This window comes from Melampsora larici-populina (assembly GCF_000204055.1).
Source record: "Melampsora larici-populina 98AG31 unplaced genomic scaffold MELLAscaffold_68, whole genome shotgun sequence".
NCBI classification, from domain to species: domain Eukaryota; kingdom Fungi; phylum Basidiomycota; class Pucciniomycetes; order Pucciniales; family Melampsoraceae; genus Melampsora; species Melampsora laricis-populina.
Genome location: NW_006768832.1, coordinates 356457 through 375036, shown reverse-complemented (window position 1 = coordinate 375036; position 18580 = coordinate 356457). Strand labels below are relative to the sequence as shown.

At 42.5% G+C, this 18580-nt stretch overlaps 3 protein-coding genes across 3 annotated transcripts; 1 reads left to right on the top strand and 2 right to left on the bottom strand.

The window, feature by feature from the left end:
- Positions 1-1799: 1799 nt before the first annotated feature.
- On the bottom strand, positions 1800-3821 carry MELLADRAFT_79453 (uncharacterized protein; the record flags this gene model as incomplete). Its single annotated transcript, XM_007417095.1, has 4 exons — positions 1800-2391; positions 2516-2667; positions 2741-3634; positions 3723-3821. The coding sequence occupies 3 exons, from the start codon at positions 3568-3570 to the stop codon at positions 2084-2086; spliced, it is 1290 nt and encodes a 429-aa protein (XP_007417157.1).
- A 4493-nt stretch (positions 3822-8314) lies between these two features.
- Positions 8315-10630, top strand: MELLADRAFT_112624 (uncharacterized protein; the record flags this gene model as incomplete). The annotated part of the gene is made up of 2 exons (XM_007417129.1): positions 8315-8651; positions 9585-10630. The coding sequence occupies 2 exons, from the start codon at positions 8315-8317 to the stop codon at positions 10628-10630; spliced, it is 1383 nt and encodes a 460-aa protein (XP_007417191.1).
- A 5449-nt stretch (positions 10631-16079) lies between these two features.
- Positions 16080-16988, bottom strand: MELLADRAFT_112623 (uncharacterized protein; the record flags this gene model as incomplete). The annotated part of the gene is made up of 2 exons (XM_007417126.1): positions 16080-16789; positions 16952-16988. 2 exons carry the CDS (start codon positions 16986-16988, stop codon positions 16080-16082), a joined length of 747 nt encoding a protein of 248 aa, XP_007417188.1.
- Positions 16989-18580: the final 1592 nt, after the last annotated feature.

The window sequence follows — 18580 nt, the reverse complement described above, 5'->3', positions numbered from 1 at the left end:
TTGACCAGGAGAGTGCAAATACCCAAATACAGCACAAGAGGGCTGTATCATCTAACCTCACTCATTTTGGAATAGGAAAAACCAATCTATCTTTGGATTATCACTCACAATTCCAAGGACTCTCTTGCTTGGCTCCATTGGATTTCAATGGTTTCACTTGTCAAGTATTTACACAGCTGCGGTCCTGTCAACCTCCGCATAGATTTGTCATACAGGCTGAGCCCTGTCAAAAGGTCATTGTACAGACAACTTTGTTGCATGCTATTGGTGGAGATGCTCTTCTCTTCAAGCCCATACCTCCTGAGTTCATAATGACATATGTCATTTGTATGAGTTATACACGGATTACAAATGTCAATGATTAGAGCATCCCCAACGCGCTGCCGGAAACATAACCTTTACATAGGGTTTACCTAGCATTTCTGACAGAAACATAATGTCAAAATTACGTTTGTAAAGGTTTTCCAAAAAACAGCCTCCAGCGCAAGTAAAAAGTCGCACAGTTGGCCATGGGTGTTACTTTGTTTATTCTGCCAGCTGGAATATGTACGGTTTGTTGTAATTGTTTCTAGCTGAGCCGGAAACCTCGGAAAACATGATTTCTCACAATTTGGACATGTTGAGACCACGAAACTTGCCTCTTTTGTTCCCTCGTGTCCTATCTCAAAGCTTGAAGCACATATTACCACGACCTTGATCAGATCAAGCGGCCAATCCATGTGATTGATCTGATCGTGTCCTATCCTTAGACAGGGGTAGAAACCCAAATCTCATATTCAGCTCACGTGGTGCTGCCTACTGAAGCTGAAGCTGAAATACAGGTGTCGAAGTGTCATTTGTGACACCTGTACCAGGTTTCCAGTTCCCGGCGCATTGGGGATGCTCTTAGTTTGTGATCCCAGAAAGGCAGAGCTTTGAAATGATCAAGTTATTATTTCTCAAAACGTATACAAATACTAAACAAAATATGTAAAAGTAGAAATAAGAATTAATAAGAGAAACAAGAGAAAGACATACCTATGAGTCATACACAGATTACAAACGTCAATGATTAGTTTGTGATCCTGGAAAGAAAGAGCTTCAAAATGATGAAGTTCTTTCTAGGTGTAGACCCATAGACATCTTTATGGTCAGATGAAGATAGACGAGAGACAAGAGTTAAGAAAAACAGAAACATATCAAATGACATCACACAGGATGATCAGTAACATAACATCATCGCGCAGGATGGTTAGACATAGCAACAAGAGCACATTACAAATTTGATTTATCTGATAACAATACTAATACGGTCACACCAACTAACAATTTGGATATTTTATTCTTATTTTTGATCATAAGAGGACACAAGGGTCTATCTCTCTCCCTCTGACATTAATCCGTCAGTACTGCCAGGACCCCAGTATGCTCCTATAAGAGGTAGTCACACAGGATTGTGACTTTTGAGCTGCTGTGGAATCACACTTCAGGTGATCATAAAGAGCTCTCATGTTTTCTGCCAGTTTTTCTAAGTTTCTACCTTCCATTTGTGTAAGGCCAAGTTGGTGTTGTCAAAGGCAGAGAAAGGTCACAAGGAACTCTGAGGAAAGATTAAAACATACCTAGAGCTATGGATGAAGCCAGGGACTGACTTAGCAGTTTGCCAGGGGCAGGTTTCCACGGGAGCTCAAAAGTCACAATTCTGTGTGACTACCCTTTATAGGAGCATACCAGGGTCCTGTACTACCTTCCTTACTAGGTGCACACCTTATGGACTTGCTCCATATATCATGCCTCATGTAAAGGCCTAGTAAGAAAAGTTTAGGGAATCCTATCATAATTGAAGGGAAGGGGGATTTCCTTTCAAATGGATGAGAAAACTAACCAAAGTTAACAACTATGAAGTGAAAGAAAATGAGTCCTTAGAAAACAAGCGATATTTCAAACATCTTGTAAATTTGAAAAAGAATTCAATGCAAACAAAATCCATTGTAGGATCATGACAAGATAAATCACAGAATCATCCAAAAAGAAAGTTTATTATTTTACTTTTTCACAATCCAATTCAAAGTGACGTGTGATCATTAAAAAGTAAAAACCAAGATCAAAGATGAGTTAACAGATATGCAGGTATGCCAGCTTCACGCCAACCCCATTCTTCTATTGAAGGTGGACCAGAAATCATTCTACCTTTACCAAAAAAGGATTTTCTAAAACCAGTGACTGAGATCAAGGTGAAGGTATAAACCCAAATGGTTTGAAAGAAGGGTGACAAGTGAGGAAGAAAGAAGGGTTCAATGAGGATAGCGATAGGTTGCATTGTGAAATATGCCATTGGAGTATGTATGAATGAAGTTAGACTCGGTTTAAATGGATTAGGATGGGATGGTGAGTATGCAATTCCCCACATGGCTGATGCATAAAGATTGAAGAGAGTGACATGTTAGCTCAAAGGTTGCGTCGGTTGATTCAGCTGCATGAATCCTTTAAGATCTGTCGTAGGACTTGTTAAACGAGCCCATATATGATCACTTACCAAAGTCATGATAGAGACCTGAACAGAAGAAGGTAGCAAAGAGGATCGCGATTCGCTTTCCTCGGCCACTTAACATTCCGAGAGCAGTGAATGGTTTGACAATGAGTTGACCAGTAACAAGGAATGGCCAACGAAACATGGCGTGCCAGCCACTTACACAAGGTTAACACAAGAAAAAAGATATCAATAACCATCGTGTCCATGATTCTAGAAAAGGTTACACACCGACCCCAAAATTCGGCCATTGAGCGCGCACGATGAGGCTGTTTGAAGAGGTTGGGAGCAAAAGCTTGAGGAGACCAGTAAGCCGACCAGGCTGGCCAGTTGAGGGGAAGTGCATGAAGTCCTCGGGCAATAAGAGAGAATACGATATAATAGAGTTCCATTGATCCCATGATAGTGATACCGAAGGTGAGATTAGACAGGAGGCCTGTCAAGATAGAATGATTAGGGGCCCACCATCCCACACCACGATCACGGTCGAGAATAGCATAAGCTAAGGAGGGTACGAAGAGTGCATGAATGATCAGAAGTCGACGAATGAGATCGAAAAAAGTCGGAACCGCGATTTGTGACCACGGTTCAGAATGAAGGCCCCAAGTGAAGTGGGAGCCACGATGCGATGTGTAAGCCAGAAGTGACCAAGTGAACCAAGACCAAAGTCGAAGAGGCCGCCGCTGAGGAGATGAATTCTGATCGTCATTTTTATCTTTTCCTTCCGAATTTGAAGCCACAGGATCAGGCCAAGCGAATCGATGAGTGAAGTATGGACCCTTAGAAGCAGCCCATTCGATCGATCTAAAAGCGTGATGCATAGCTTGAGAACTGAGTAATAAATTCGATCCACTTGCGTCGTCCAATGGTCTCCAACAATATCGTTTAACAGCCGAGTAACAAACGTATAAGTTGAGTGGCAGTAAAAGAATCCTGATCCAACGAATCAAAGGTTGTGGAGATAGACCTGGATAAAGTAAACTGCATTGAAGTAAAATTGGGAGGAAGTGGAGAAATAGACGCGGAGTTGGTGTCACACAACTTTCTTCATCGATCACCATCTTTTATACCCAGTCAAGTCTCAAGCAGATAAAAAAACTACAGATTGAATATGATCGTTATCGACTGTGATAAACAAAAATGAAGAAGGAAAATAACGTTAGGTGAAAGGTTTCGGTGTTTTCAAGGATCAGTCATGAAAATTGCCACTTACAACCACGCTTATATATGAATGAATACAAATCAACACGGCATCCCTTGGCACCCGTTTTCCCTTTTGAAGTACAACGTACATACTGCATCTTCACAAATGCTTGTCCAATCGAAGCAAAAAAAGTTGCTGCCGGTCGGACCCATTTGTGAGCTGGATCGTTAATGAGGGTCTGTGCACGATCGGGGCTTCAGCTTTTGTAGCTCTGAGCTCTGAGATTTAATTTTGCTGTTACTTGAGCGAAGATCCAGAGAGCTTCTGCCCAGATCACAGCTCAGTTTTGATTGTGCTTTCAGTCAAATCCATCAGCCACCATTTGATTCAGCAACCACATCAATGTTTGTCAAGTACCCCCCTCGAATCAAGGCTCTTGCAGTTATCAAAATCCTCGAAGGCAAAGCCACTGACGAGATTTGCGATGAGCTCCATGCCGACATCAGTAAACGTTCTTTCAAACGTTGGATGAATCTGTATCAAGAAACTCGGCAAGTCATCCGAGATCCTGAAGGATACCAAACTCGAGGACGGAAAACTTTGCTTGACGACGAGGACCGCGACTTTCTGAATGAGCTGGTAGCTGCATCACCTGACCTCTTTTTAGACGAGATCCGGGAAAAGCTCTACGACGATACCGGAGCACTCCCTAGTGTCGAGTGTCTGGCTAACGAACTCAATCATCGCTTACACCTTACCTCAAAGAAAGCCAACACATCTCATGTCAACAAAGATTTTCAAAGAAAAGCTCAGTATATTGAAAGGATGCGAGATATACCAGCTGAGATGCTTGTGTTTACTGGTATGTTTTCCACTTCTACTTGAAGGAATCACCATACTGAATCAATTATCTTGCATCAGATGAAAGCTCGATATGTGAAAGGGACTTGCTACGTGTAAATGGTCGTTCAAAATCTGGGGAACGAGTCTATCGATGGGTCCGAAGAAACAATCCTCGCCGCTACTCTCTACTTCCTGCGATTGGATTGAATGGTCTTCTGGCATTGACAGTCCGAGAGGGCAGTATCAATCGCGAGCGATTTGAATCCTTCTTGGAGTTCCAACTGGTACGTGATTGATAGATATCCTGAATCATTTTTACATCCTCACTTTTTTCCTTCCATGTTCAATAGCTGCCACAAATGCAACCCTATCCAAATCCCAACAGCGTACTGGTGATGGATAACTGCTCAATTCATCACAATGGACGAGTAGCTGAGCTCTGTGAGGCAGCAGGTGAGGTTGTGGTTGTTTACTCTTATTCAGTGGTCATTCACGAGCTGAAATGGTGTCTGGTGAAGGTGTATTACTGGTATATCTACCACCGTATTGTCCAGAGCTCAATCCCATTGAGTACTGTTTCTCTGTGATCAAATCACGCTTCAAGAGAACTCGCATCCTCGAGAATGCAAATGAAGATGCGAATTGGCCAATCAGAGAGACAGCAATTGATGCAATCACTCCTGAACTACTTGCCCCTCTGTATGCAAATAGTGGGTATCTATTGCCTCCAGGAATGATGGTCATGGATCTCATGGATCTCATTTAGAAGTTTCTTCATTTTGAATATTGAGTTTTTCATATGATGTTCATCGATCGATCCCAAGTTTTTTCATTTTGAATTTTTATATGATGTTCATTGATCGATCCCAGTTTCTTTCATTTTGAATATTGAGTTTCTTATGCGATCTTCATCAATCAATCCCATCTCAATCTTTATCAATCGATGGATTCCTTTTCAATGTTGTTTTCAATTGATTTCATTTCATTGTGAAATCTCAAGTCCCGCTTTTTTATTGACTGATTGGATTTTGTTGAGATCTCAAGTTTCTCACTATTTCATTTTGATTAATTCAACTTCGATCCAGTCAAATATTGATCAAAATGATGCTACACTTGCATTAAGATCTTGATTGATCATCAGTACATAAAGAATGATAGAATAAAGAAAAAAAGTAGAAGAAAACAATACACTGTGTTTAAGAAGATTGATTGACCATCAGTACATAAAGAAGAGAAGACAAAAACAATACAATATGATAGAATAAAGAAAATAGAGAAAAATAAGACACTGTGTTGAAGAAGATCTTTGTTTGAGATAGAAAACAATACATGAGATTTGATACAAAGTAACAAAAGGAACCCGTTTGATTCAAATGAAGTCTTGAAGCGTCCTAAAATCCAAACAACTGAATAAAAGTTTCAAAAGATGATTAGCGAGTCTCCTCAAAATGAATCTATGACATTGAGATTACCTTTTTAATCCTGGTCAGCAAGATGCTCGTCAAACCTATCAACATTGTCGAGTAAGTCACTGATTATGCCAGCTGGAATACCATACCCTAACAGATCGCTTTTGGTGATTGAACCGTCGGTTTTGTGAAAGTTATGATAGTCTCGAATCCTATGGGGTTTGAAAAGGTCGAGGATTTCATTGACTTCAACTGGATCGTTAATTCCGACAAATTTGATGTAGTCTTCCATCGAAGCAGAACCTCTAGGTGGTCTCTGAATGACACTATGGGAAGGACCCGCCACACCTTGATTATAAGACGTTCGGATACGTTTTTTCTTGAGCGTGCCTTTCTTACTCTCTCGCAGGCCTCTCGGTGGACTGATCTGTGAAACACCGTGAGTTGTAGGGTTCAACTGAGAAGTTTAAGATTAAGATCAGTCATAAAAACCGTGTTATAACGATGATTGGTACGTACAATCTCTTTAGCCCATTTCTGAGCATTCCCCGGTGACATTAGCACATATCCATCATCATCGCCAGGAATCTCATATACACGGAAAAAACGATCCAAATCATGTCGTACAACACTTTGAGCTTGAAGATCCTTGGCTAAAAGATCAATTTCATGACTGTCTGAATCGGCCATATTCTGGATGTATAAAGAAAAGAATCAGATTGTATAAATTGTAGAAAAGTCGACTGGCCACCCACCCCGACATTATTTTGATCTCCAACAGACCATAAGCGGCGAGTTGAGGCTAACGAAGCATTCTTACAAGAGAGAAAGCAATCAGCTTGGAGCAGAAAAAGACCAAAAGGAAACTACTCACTCGCTTTTGAGAATCGACTTTCAACACAGGCTTATCCATCAGTAAATAAAGGCCACCTGTTTGAGATGATACCTTCAATACCTCATGTGCCCAGGCTTGAAACTGTTCCTCACAATGGACCTGATTTCCTCGGGTTTTTGACCAACCTCTTGTACCTGAGATTGTTGCAATCCATTTGATGCGCTTCTCATCTGAATTAAAGTCGGTCATAATCAGGTCCCCTAATTCATTGTCATTGCTATTACATTTCCGCTTGACAGTTGCTTGTAGATCGGGAAATGACATTTGATTCGGATTAATTTCTAACAAAATGTTACCCCTTTTGAGGATGTAGGGCCTCCATTTTGGATTCTTGCTGTCGCCATATTTGGTGTAGATGCTGATCTCAAAATCACACTCAAACGATTCACGCATGATTCCTGAGTTGAAGTGTTGCTGACGTGGCTGATTGGGAGTGTGATAGGTGGTTGATGGGATTGATGATGGGGGGATCGGGTAGCTGGGCAGAAGCTCTCTAGATCTTCGCTCAAGTAACATCAAAATTAAATCTCAGAGCTCAGAGCTACAAAAGTTGAAGCCCCGATCATGCACAGACCCTCATTAACGATCCAGCTCACAAATGGGTCCGACCGGCAGCAACTTTTTTTGCTTCGATTGGACAAGCATTTGTGAAGATGCAGTACAATGTATGTAAATACTTCATTCTACACAGACAGACACAGACGGGCGGAGAGAACTTTTGAAAAATAGTCTACAGGGGTAAAGCCAAGAGTAGATTGACGCAATCCGAGAGCCTCACAAAACCAGAGAGCGGCTGACTACAACATAACAAAGTCCCTATCATCTGTCAGACTTCGGAAGCCAGTTTTCCGAAATCTGAGAGATGAGTCTTTCCGAGTCCACTACCCATCCGACCGTCACTCATCCACCTATCCATCCTCTATCTTGAAAAGTTGAGAAAACCAAGGCTTTGTAAAACATTGAAAGGGTCCCTCAATCTGGCCGTGCTTTGGTCAAGTGTTGTAGCTTTGCGTGATCGAGAAAACCCTTCTGGGGATATTGGGTGTCGGGAGGGGATGATAGGACCCTGGAAAGCGCCTATGGAGGTTAGTGACCTAGATTCCTTGGACTAGGAGCGAGCTTCTAGAGAGGAGAATAGGTTACAAGTGCGTATCACGTGTCAGAGTTCCGACACACGATCCGTAAGCATTCGCGTCGCGAATGATCTGCACGCTGTGCTCTTTACCATCTCCGAAAAAAAGGTAAACGCTCTTTACCACTTTTTGAAGATGATCTCCCTTCTGAGTTTCCTTATATAACTGTGGACGTTTGAACTATTCTTCCCACATTTATATTCTCATATTCATCTTACAATTCTCCTTCCAAAAGCACTTCACGTTTTCTTCCGAGATCCTTTTTATCACTTGTACCTTTATTGATCTCGTTAGTCTTTACATTTAGTGATTTTTTGGTCTATAATTAAAAATATCGATCTTCTTATCTTAAAAAAAAAGAAAAAGTTATTCTAATCTATTATGTCGCATGACGTCCCTAATATCTTTAATCAAATCGATGCCATTCTTACCGACTACCAAGCTGCAGACGGCAGCAACAACCTCAGCATGGAGGATCTCCGCGACCTCTTTGCTGAGATCGTCCCCAGGGACGATCCGTTCTTTGTCTTTCATTTCTCCACCATGGCGCGTTTCGCCATTGGGCTCGATTTCTACGCAGGTCGTGCCTTTCATGGTACTGGAGAAGGAGACATTAACGACAACCGTAGCTTACCGGTTTTCATTCTACCGGCTAGCTCGGATCCACCCCCCCAAGTGCCCTGGCACTATGTTCCAAAAGATAGGCCCGCTCTCAGGAGTAAATCCTTATCCCATTCTCGCCTTGATTCAGAAGCTGCCGATGGCACCTTTCGCGAGCTTTACTCCGATTCCCCTGAGCCAGCACTTGCTGACACTACACGAAATATAATATTTTCTGGGCAGAAAATTAAATTATTGATACACAAAAATATTGAGAGGCCAGGAGAAGGGAAAAAAATAAATAAAAATATGCATCTTGTTCCCTGCGGTGAGAGCTTCACTCTCCATATTTTTCCATATTTTTACAGTCCGTATTGATAAGTGTACTAACAATAAACCTTCATAATCATCCAATTACAACCTGTAACAAGCACTGAAATTTGGCACATTAGTGTTTAGAGAAACTTTTGATTTCTGAAAACACCTATAACTTTGTCAAATCTGCCTCAAAACACTCGATTTTAAGTGCATTAGAAAGCTGAACTCTTCCTCCCGAACTTTCATAAGATCAAGAACTATGTAGCTAGTATGACAATCATTCTATGGATCTGTATGTACAAATGTATAAAAAAGATGATATCTTTTTTAGCAGACCAGCATGCTGTGTGGTCATATTATGAACTATTTGGAGGATAATTCCAGCTGACCAATGCACCCAAAATCGAGCGTTTTGGACCGGAATTGAAAAATTTATGAGTATTTTCAGAAATCAAAAGTTTCTCTAAACACTAATGAGCCAAATTTCAGTGCTTGTTACAGGTTGTAATTGGATGATTGTGAAGGTTTATTGTTAGTACACTTATCAACATGGACTGTAAAAATACGGAAAAATATGCAGAGTGAAGTTCTCAACGCAGGGAACAAGATGCATATTTTTATTCATTTTTTGCTCTCCTCCTGGCCTCTCAATATTCTTGTGTATCAATAATTTAATTTTCTGCCCAGAAAATATTATCTTTCTTGTAGTGTGACCCCATTCCCGTGTCCACAGGTCACTCAGGACTCCCTCCTCCCCCTGTGGTCCCAGGACTACCTCTATTCACCCCTTCCGGCTTGCATTCGCAACATCCTTCACGTGCGTCGCAACAGCGCAACCTTTCCCCTCGTCGATTGAGTTCTATCTCTCGACGGAGAGATCCCCTTCCTAGCCCAGTTCCTGGTCCGTCCAGGACTGCCCAGGAGAATGGCAAAGCTCCACCCCCCCGCTTTGAACCCTACCCTGCTCTGGCAATGGGATCTACTGGGAACCCCAGACTTGGAGCGCACCTTATCGGTAACCGTGGTCTCACTAGTGCCGGGACTCCCAATTTCAGAGCTCCTTCAGTTAGAAATTCCTCTCAAAATCCTCCTATCGTACAGGGTTCCTCTCATACGGCTGCAGAAAACCGTCTCCAGGACTCGGGTAACTTTTACCATTGTCCTCAACCTTCCCATCAGCACCAGGAAGTTCCTACAATATCAAAGTCTTTTAATCCAAATGCTACGATCAAATTCGACACGTCCGCCCCGGCGGCGTCTAGAATATATCCTTTCGATGTCGAACTTCCAGAAGTCGCTAATGCCGAATTTTCGACTACAGCTCTCAAAGTCAGAGAAATCGCCTTATTCTACCAATCTTGCATCAAAGACTCATGCGCTAATCACAACGGTTCTAAGAACAAACCAGTTGATTTCCCTCCAACGCTCGTTAGAACTTTACTGGAATATTCGTACATTGATCTGGCCCAACTCAATGCTGAACAAGCTGTTTGTGGTATTTCCAGGACTCAAAGAATTGACGACTCAGATTCTCACAAAAACTGGCAGTTTACTTCATGTCCTCAACAAACGCCTATCCCAGTCAATACTATTGCCTCCTTCCAGGACCTCATCAACACCATCAAATTGGCCTACATGGCTGTATTCTTTCCAGCAGTCGATTCCATTCAAGATTACTTTGACAATATCATTGAACTCACAAAATCTCGCAGAGCTAACATTGCTCTTCAAAACATTATGGACTACGACAAAGCCTGCCGCCTCGAATTCGCGTGTTGACCTTACATCACCTGGGGCGACTATAACGCTCGAGCGCTCAAAGGATTCAAAAATCAATACCTATATCGACAGGAGATGCCAAAAGCTCTTCCAAGAACTTCTGCTCCCTCGACCTCAATTTCCAAACGATCCAACAAACACCCTACACCCGCTCCTTCTACTTCCAAAGGACCAACTAAGAAAGCCTATAGGAAGAAAGTTATGGATAAAGTTCCTGAAGCTGATCAGATCTGTTTTCGTTGGAATCGTGGGAACTGTCCTCACAAGTCAGCTAAAGACTGCAACCGTCTGCATGACGTCTGCGATGCCTTTGGATGTGACGAAAATCATCGAGGAGGCAAACATCATTGATGATATCGGCTCTCAACGATATCTCCGTGATCTTGAATTGGATAATGCCATTTTTAACCATTGTTCTCCTTCTGTTGATTTCTCTTTACATTCCCCTCCGCTTCCAGACCCTCCAGCTCCCCAAGACGACCCTTTAGCCGATTTTGCCGTTAACAGACGTCCGGACCTTTTCTTCGTTAAAAATTCATTCAATCTACGTATGTTTCAAAAACTTCTTTCAACTCATCCCAATCAAAATCTCGTCAATTCCGCCTTGCGTGGACTTCAGTTTGGCTTCATGCCGCCGCTTTGCGGCGCTACTCCCGATTTTACCACCATACGTCCTAATCACAATCTTTCAGACGACGACATCTCGGTTGTTCGGAAATCCCGTGACAAAGAAATTAAGTTTGGCAGGTATTCTCATCCTTTTCATACCCCTATGCGTGGCATGCAAATCTCGCCTTTATTTATTGTTACTAACGAAAATTCTGGCAAGAAACGTCTTGTTACCGACATGAGTTATGGTAATAACTCTATGAACGACCTCATTGACTGCAATCGGGTCCATGTCGATCTAGACCGCATCTCTCACTTTGCGCCTTCAATGCTCAAATATTATCGAAAGAACAAACCTTTCCTGCTATGGAAATCAGACGTTGATTCCGCCTTTCAAAACCTATTTGTACATCCTTTTTGGCAGTTTCGGCAAATTGTTTGGATCGATAACCTCTTTCACGTAGACAGGTGTTTAAATTTTGGTTGCGCCAGTTCTCCGCGAATCTGGTGCACCTTTTTCTCTCTTGTTCTATGGATTGCTTTTGAACATTTCGGCATCGTTGATCTCAGCGCTTACATGGACGACTCATGGGGTCTTTGCTCCCCCAAATTAGTCGACTTCAAAGGCCACAAGATTCCTCTTAACCAAGAAAAATTTCTTTACATGTTCGACCAACTCTGTGTTCCCTGGGTTTGGGACAAACAAGTCTTTGGTTTTGAATTAGAAATCATCGGTCACTGGATTGATTGCAAAAAGATGACTATATCTCTCTGTGATGATAAACGTCTTGCACTCGTCAAAGCCCTTTGTGAGTTTATAATTCCTTACCAACGACCTCTCATCGAGTGGTGGAGGATTACTGGATGGTCCTCTTGGGCTTTAAACATCTTTCCACTTGGACGGTCCGCTCTCCAAGCTGCTTATTCGAAAACTTCCTCGAAAAGTTCTCGGCATTCCTTAGTTCCCAGGAACAACATCATTCGAGATGATTTCACTTGGCTTGCCAATCAACTCGAAGTCTGGGATGGCAGATATCTCTTAGATTCTCTGTATTGGAAACCAATCAGCTCCGATGCAACCTTCTTTTGCGATGCTCGTCCCGACGGCGCTGGTGTATGGAACGTGAAACTATGTCATGCACATACTCTTTCATTCCCTATGCCTTCAAGAGTGAATTTTTGGGCAGAGTTATTTGCTGTCGTCTCGGCCGTTGAGATAGCTGCTTCCCTTGGCAACAGGAAAGTTCTAATCTTTACTGATTCATCTAATGTCTCAGATTTATTCAGTTCTCATCGCCCTGCTACACTCGTCCATGATCTGTTTCGTCATGCCGTCGACATCATCCTTAAACATAAACTACTGGTCAAAGTTCGTCACCTTGAAGGACTTCGCAACGAAATCGCCGACCACCTTTCTCGCGGCCGGGTTCGTACTGTCAAGAGAGCTTTTCCCGACGCCCAATTCTTTACGCTCCCTTTCCATCCTCAATTCGAGAATCAAGGTATTATTCCGTTGAATGTCCACCATCACCGTTCCTTATGACTTTTCTTCTATAGACGCTCAAATCGTATCCGACATCACCGCCAAACGAAAAGATGTTACTATTAGGAAATATCGTTCTGCCTTTAGGAGCTTTGAAAAATTCTGTAGCGAACGCAACACTCTCATTATTCCTAACGAACTCACCCTTTTACGCTATTGCTCTGTTATGTGCCGCATTCTTCAACCAGATACTGTGGACGGCTATCTAACGGGCATAGTGTATTGCTGCCCTCAATATCCTTTTGCTAAACAAGCTCGAATGTCCGATAAAGTCAGGGGTCTTATCCTGGGTTGCAAGAAACGTCTCTCAAAACCAATCAAACGCGCTAATCCTATGACTATAGCTGACATTGATAGAGTCGTTCTCGCAGCCTCAGATTTGGATGACCTCCTCTTTGCCACCATCTTATCTTTCGCTTTTGCAGCTCTCCATCGCATCGGCGAACTCGTTCTTCCCGATTCCGTAGCTGCCCGGTACCCCTCTTGCTTTGTCAGACAATCTTCTCTATCTTTTTCGACTTGCTCCAGGTACATCAAGTACACTCTTCCTTACAACAAAACCGACCGTTTCAACCGCGGCTCTCTCATTTATATTCGAGCTCGCAAAAACTCTCCCTCGGATCCAGTGGAACTTGTCTCCCAATATCTTACTTGGCGTGACAATTTTCCTTTCGAACCCCTTCTGTTCATCCGTGCAAATGGCTCTTATCCTACTCGTAGCTGGTTTAATGCAAAAATGAAAATCCATTTCGATAATTCCAGGTCTGGCCATTCCCTACGTGCTGGCGGCGCTACAGCCTTATTTCAAGAAGGCCTTTCTCGTGAATCAATCAAAACCATTGGTCGCTGGTCCTCCTCTGCCTTCGAAACTTACATCCGAGAGCATCCTTTCCTCGCAATGCCTGCTATAGCCTTGCTCGACGTTCGTATGGGTACTCATATTGGGGCCTCCGTGGTGTTCAATTGACCCCGGCCTTCATGTTATAATTCTTAGCTCCAGACTTTTTATCCTTTACTCATACTCCATGTATGTTTTTAGGCCTTACTCTTGTAAGTCCGCTTACTCTTTATCTCAGGAGGTGATCTAGCCTAACAATCTTTATCTTTAGATTGTTTTGCTCTTCATTTTTATTCTCCTTTGAAAAAAAAAAAAAAAAAAAGCTCCCTAGCGGTCGATCACTTGTTGTTTTGTAAGTCTTCTTACCTTTCAACTCTTGATCCTATACTCATCTTGTCCTTCTCTTAGATCGACTTTTGATGACTATCCATCCTTATATGTCCTCCGTGGTCGATCGTCGTAATTTAGTAAGTCTTCTTACTAAACTACGTCTCGATCATGATACTTATCTTTGATTGTTCAGATTACTCAATGACTATCTTGTTCCCTGAAGTTCTCCTTCCGTCCTCCGTGGTCGATCATTCGCAAATTGGTAAGTCTTCTTACTTTTTTTCGCGCCTTAGCTAGATACTCATCCGATCTTCTTTAGATTGCATGATGACTATCTACTGTATTTCACGATTACCTTCTGAGGTCGACCTTCCTTTGTAGTAAGTCTTCTTACTCTTAGTTCTTTGGTCGGTCGTTTACCTATCCTTCTCTCCGCAGATTGCTGGTATTGACTTCTGTTGTACCTTCTTAGCTAAGACGTCTTTTTTGCGTTCTGATAGTAAGCCAGCTTACTCTTCTTTTTTTTGACTAAGAATCTGATTCACCTCTATGCTTTAGTTGGTGTCTCTTTCTTCTTTTTCGTTTTTCCAGTAAAAATTTAGTCATACATCACTTGGCATCTATTAAGCTTCCTCCATCAAACCTCTCTTTGAGTTACCCATCATGACTCTATAGTTAGCGGGTGGAAGCGGACCTTTCTGATGCTTTGAACCTCGCATATGTACTTAAGCTATTTCACATAGTCTCTTTCGTCCATCATGCAACTAGGGCTCCTGCCCCGATTCTGGCTAAACACTCCCTTCGTGGGTCTAGCTCGAATCACCTCTAGCACTCAAACCTATTCTTTGGACTAGGAGCGAGCTTCTAGAGAGGAGAATAGGTTACAAGTGCGTATCACGTGTCAGAGTTCCGACACACAATCCGTAAGCATTCGCGTCGCGAATGATCTGCACGCTGTGCTCTTTACCATCTCCAAAAAAAAGGTAAACGCTCTTTACCACTTTTTGAAGATGATCTCCCTTCTGAGTTTCCTTATATAACTGTGGACGTTTGAACTATTCTTCCCACATTTATATTCTCATATTCATCTTACAATTCTCCTTCCAAAAGCACTTCACGTTTTCTTCCGAGATCCTTTTTATCACTTGTACCTTTATTGATCTCGTTAGTCTTTACATTTAGTGATTTTTTGGTCCCACCCACCTCTCCCTTTGTATACGGTATTTTTTAGGCCGCCCCATAGCGGACCTTTCTGATGCTTTGAACCTCGCATATGTACTTAAGCTATTTCACATAGTCTCTTTCGTCCATCATGCAACTAGGGCTCCTGCCCCGATTCTGGCTAAACACTCCCTTCGTGGGTCTAGCTCGAATCACCTCTAGCACTCAAACCTATTCTGACCTTGGTATTAGAAGTTTTTTCAAAAAAAGTCGGATTCCGACCCTTTTCGTCACTAACCTACTTTTTCTCAATTTTTTTAAAAAAACCCGGCTGTGGTGGTCACAGAGGGTCTCAAGATGGTGTTTTGGGGCTCAACAATCGAAAGGAATCAATTTCTGAACACACAATGACAGAACAACACGATTTCAAAAAGGCTAGACATGGCTAGACAAGATCAGGAAAAAATAAGAAGCGCTAGAAAAGTATAATGAGTCTGATTTAGAGCTCGGGGAAATTTCAAAGCCCAAATTTCAAATGAGTGAGAGCCATCAGTCTTGGTCCTGTTCGGTTTGATTGGTTGTTGATGCTTTGAGCTGCTTTTCAAAAGCTCTGATAAAAGATGGGGTGTTGAATGACTGGACCAAACGGCTGAAAACAGCTGGTATCGAGTAAGATCCTCCATCCGGCGTGCGAGAGAATGATGAACCTCGAGATGGAGGGAATACATATAAAATATGAGTAGCTTCGATGTGAGCAAAGGTGCACTCGTCTGGAGACAGATGATCAGCGGGCGTGACAACTGGATACGATGGGTTGTAGTTGAAAAGTTGGACTGAGATATACGAGAGTTCGTCCCAAGATGTAGCGGTCTTAATCCAAGCGTGCCTCTTGTTTTTATACATATAGACACTCAAAGTCTTTCCAAGGTACAGTCTCTGATAAAGAGATTGGCTTATCAATATCTCGACTAAAGTGTTTGAACAGATGGGCGATATGGAGTACTCACATTATTTTTGATGATGACAACAAATTTGCCATGCTCGAGTGGGTTGTTTTTACTGATTCCCCCTCCAGTGATGATGGCATTAGTTGGTAAGTCCAGGCTACTTGTTGTATTTTGTACATGCTTAGATAAATCCAGCTTCACAGTGATATTCCATTGGTGGATTCGCGAAACACCAGTAGGTGTAACCTCTGTGCTTTTCATGACAACAGCGACTAACTTACTGCATTCGCTAGGATTCATTTTTCCACCTCTGGTGTTTCTTAACTGGTTGACATCACCTCTAGCACGCTCGTTACCTTGGTGTTTTTTGACTTGACTATCGTTGGTAGCTCGGATGTCAAGTAAACAGGTGTTGGCAAGATGAGCGCCGTGTTGATCATTGTAGACTAAAGCTTTTGTTGGTTGCTCATTGGCCTGAATTTCAACAGATTGTGATGGATGTTGCTCGTCACTAGATTGATTGACTGGGTTGAGGAGATTAAAAAGTGACATCACTGAATTAGCGAGTATCTCTTCCTCGACCTCCTCTGTGATATTGGACAGCATCACATTGGTCTTCTGTTGTTTGGAAACAAGTTGAGCGGCAGCCTGGATTGCAGATTCTTCTGGACATTCCCCAGGAGGGTGTCGATAGATAATATCGTAGTCTCTTGCTATACTAGAAGAGACATCTGATTGACATCAAGCTCAGTCAGTACAGGCATCTAGATGTTTGGTCAATGAAAGAATACGAATATGCACCATTACAGCTTGCCAAGTTTGAGTGTGGTTCTGAGTTGTCAACAAGTGGATTGTCGTGCATTCCAACAAAAGCAGCCAAACTTATGGCGTACTTTTGGGCTGCTTTAAGCTCAAATGTGATCTCTTCATCACTTGGGAAATCGAGAAGCAGATTGGTGTTATTTGGTGCTTTTTCGTCCAAAAACGCACACTTGTATCCTGTTCCGAGTCGTTGAATTAGTAATCTTTATGATCTACGTACATGTTGATACAAAAGTATAAAGAAGTACCTGAATGTATATGTTCTGATCCTTCAAAGTTTACCATACCACTTGCCAGACTCTTGACCACAGCGTGAATCTTTGGAATCATCTGTCGGGCATCAAGAACAGTGAAGTTGGGTGAAATTACTCGCATCCAACCAAATGTGTGCTCAAGTGGCTTGGTTCCGTGTTTCCAAGGCATCAAGGGAAATGAAGAATAAAATTGACGATGTGAAATTATGAGACCAATGAGGCGTAAGGCCAATGTAGAGAATATCTTGAAGCTTTGAGGTGATATTCCATTAGCTGAAACACTCATGAGGCTATTTGGTTGATTCTGTCGCCGAGTAAGATAGTTGTTCCAGATACGAATGAAAAAAGCAGCTGTCCAGGCGGATCAAATACGTGCACAATGTCCAATTTCTTGATTGAGCCATGCATCACACATCTCGCCAAAAACTAAGAGATATACAGCCAAGCCTGTACATTCCTCGTGTTTGAGAGCTGCTTCAAGTGTCTTGGCAGAGAATGTACAATATGCGCGTCCATCGTCTTGTCGGTCACAATCAAAAACATCACGTTTGTAGATCGGCGAGCTTGAATCTTGTAGGAGGGTCGCAAGTTGCTGGATATCAACAGAGTATCGCCCAAATGCAAGTACACGAGCTCCAGAGAGGAGTTGATTTGCCGCCGTCTTTCGTGCATGCTTTGGATCCTGAACCAATACAACAGGCCTTGAATTCTCACCCAATAAAGGTACCTTGACAAAGACATCAAGATCCTCATTAGAGTAAGTCAGGTACTGAGTAGTCGACTCGATGATTTGTTCTTGTGCCGCCAGCTCAGTCGGAGCGCCGTCAGATCCAAGTGAAAGAACATTGATTCCTGCTAATTGACATTCACAAAAAAAAGTATGATGTTGAGCAGCAACATCTGAAGCGTTCTCTTTGCTTCGACTAGCAATCACGGCAACTATAAATGTAGACATGTTGGGTAAAGGCACCTGTATAGTATATGCTCGGATCTAAATTTGATCAGAGGTTTCATTTCCATCAGTATCATGAGTACATCGCGAGTGTGTTTGAACACAAGAACTCACCTTTGAACAAAGGTTTCCAGAAGATACAGTTGACTTGACTATCTTCTCGAGATCGGTTCCATCAACAAAGCTGATATCGCCACCCTGAGCTCCTACTATGAAGCCGTTGTAGTGACGCAACGACTTCACGCATACTGTCTCATCGGTTGCTGCTGCCACAGGTCCTGTGTAATTAAGTTGCTCGAGGATTGCTGCAATGTGCTCAAAGTTTGAAGAGTGTAGACCATCTTGAAGATTCATACCAGAGAGTGATCAGATTTGACGCATGCTTTGAGCAGAACGACTGTAAGGGTACACATGTAGGCAGGAGGCTATGGGTTGGCTTTATGGGATTAGATGGGTTCTTGTTATACTTCTCTCCAACGCCCGGCTTTGGAAAG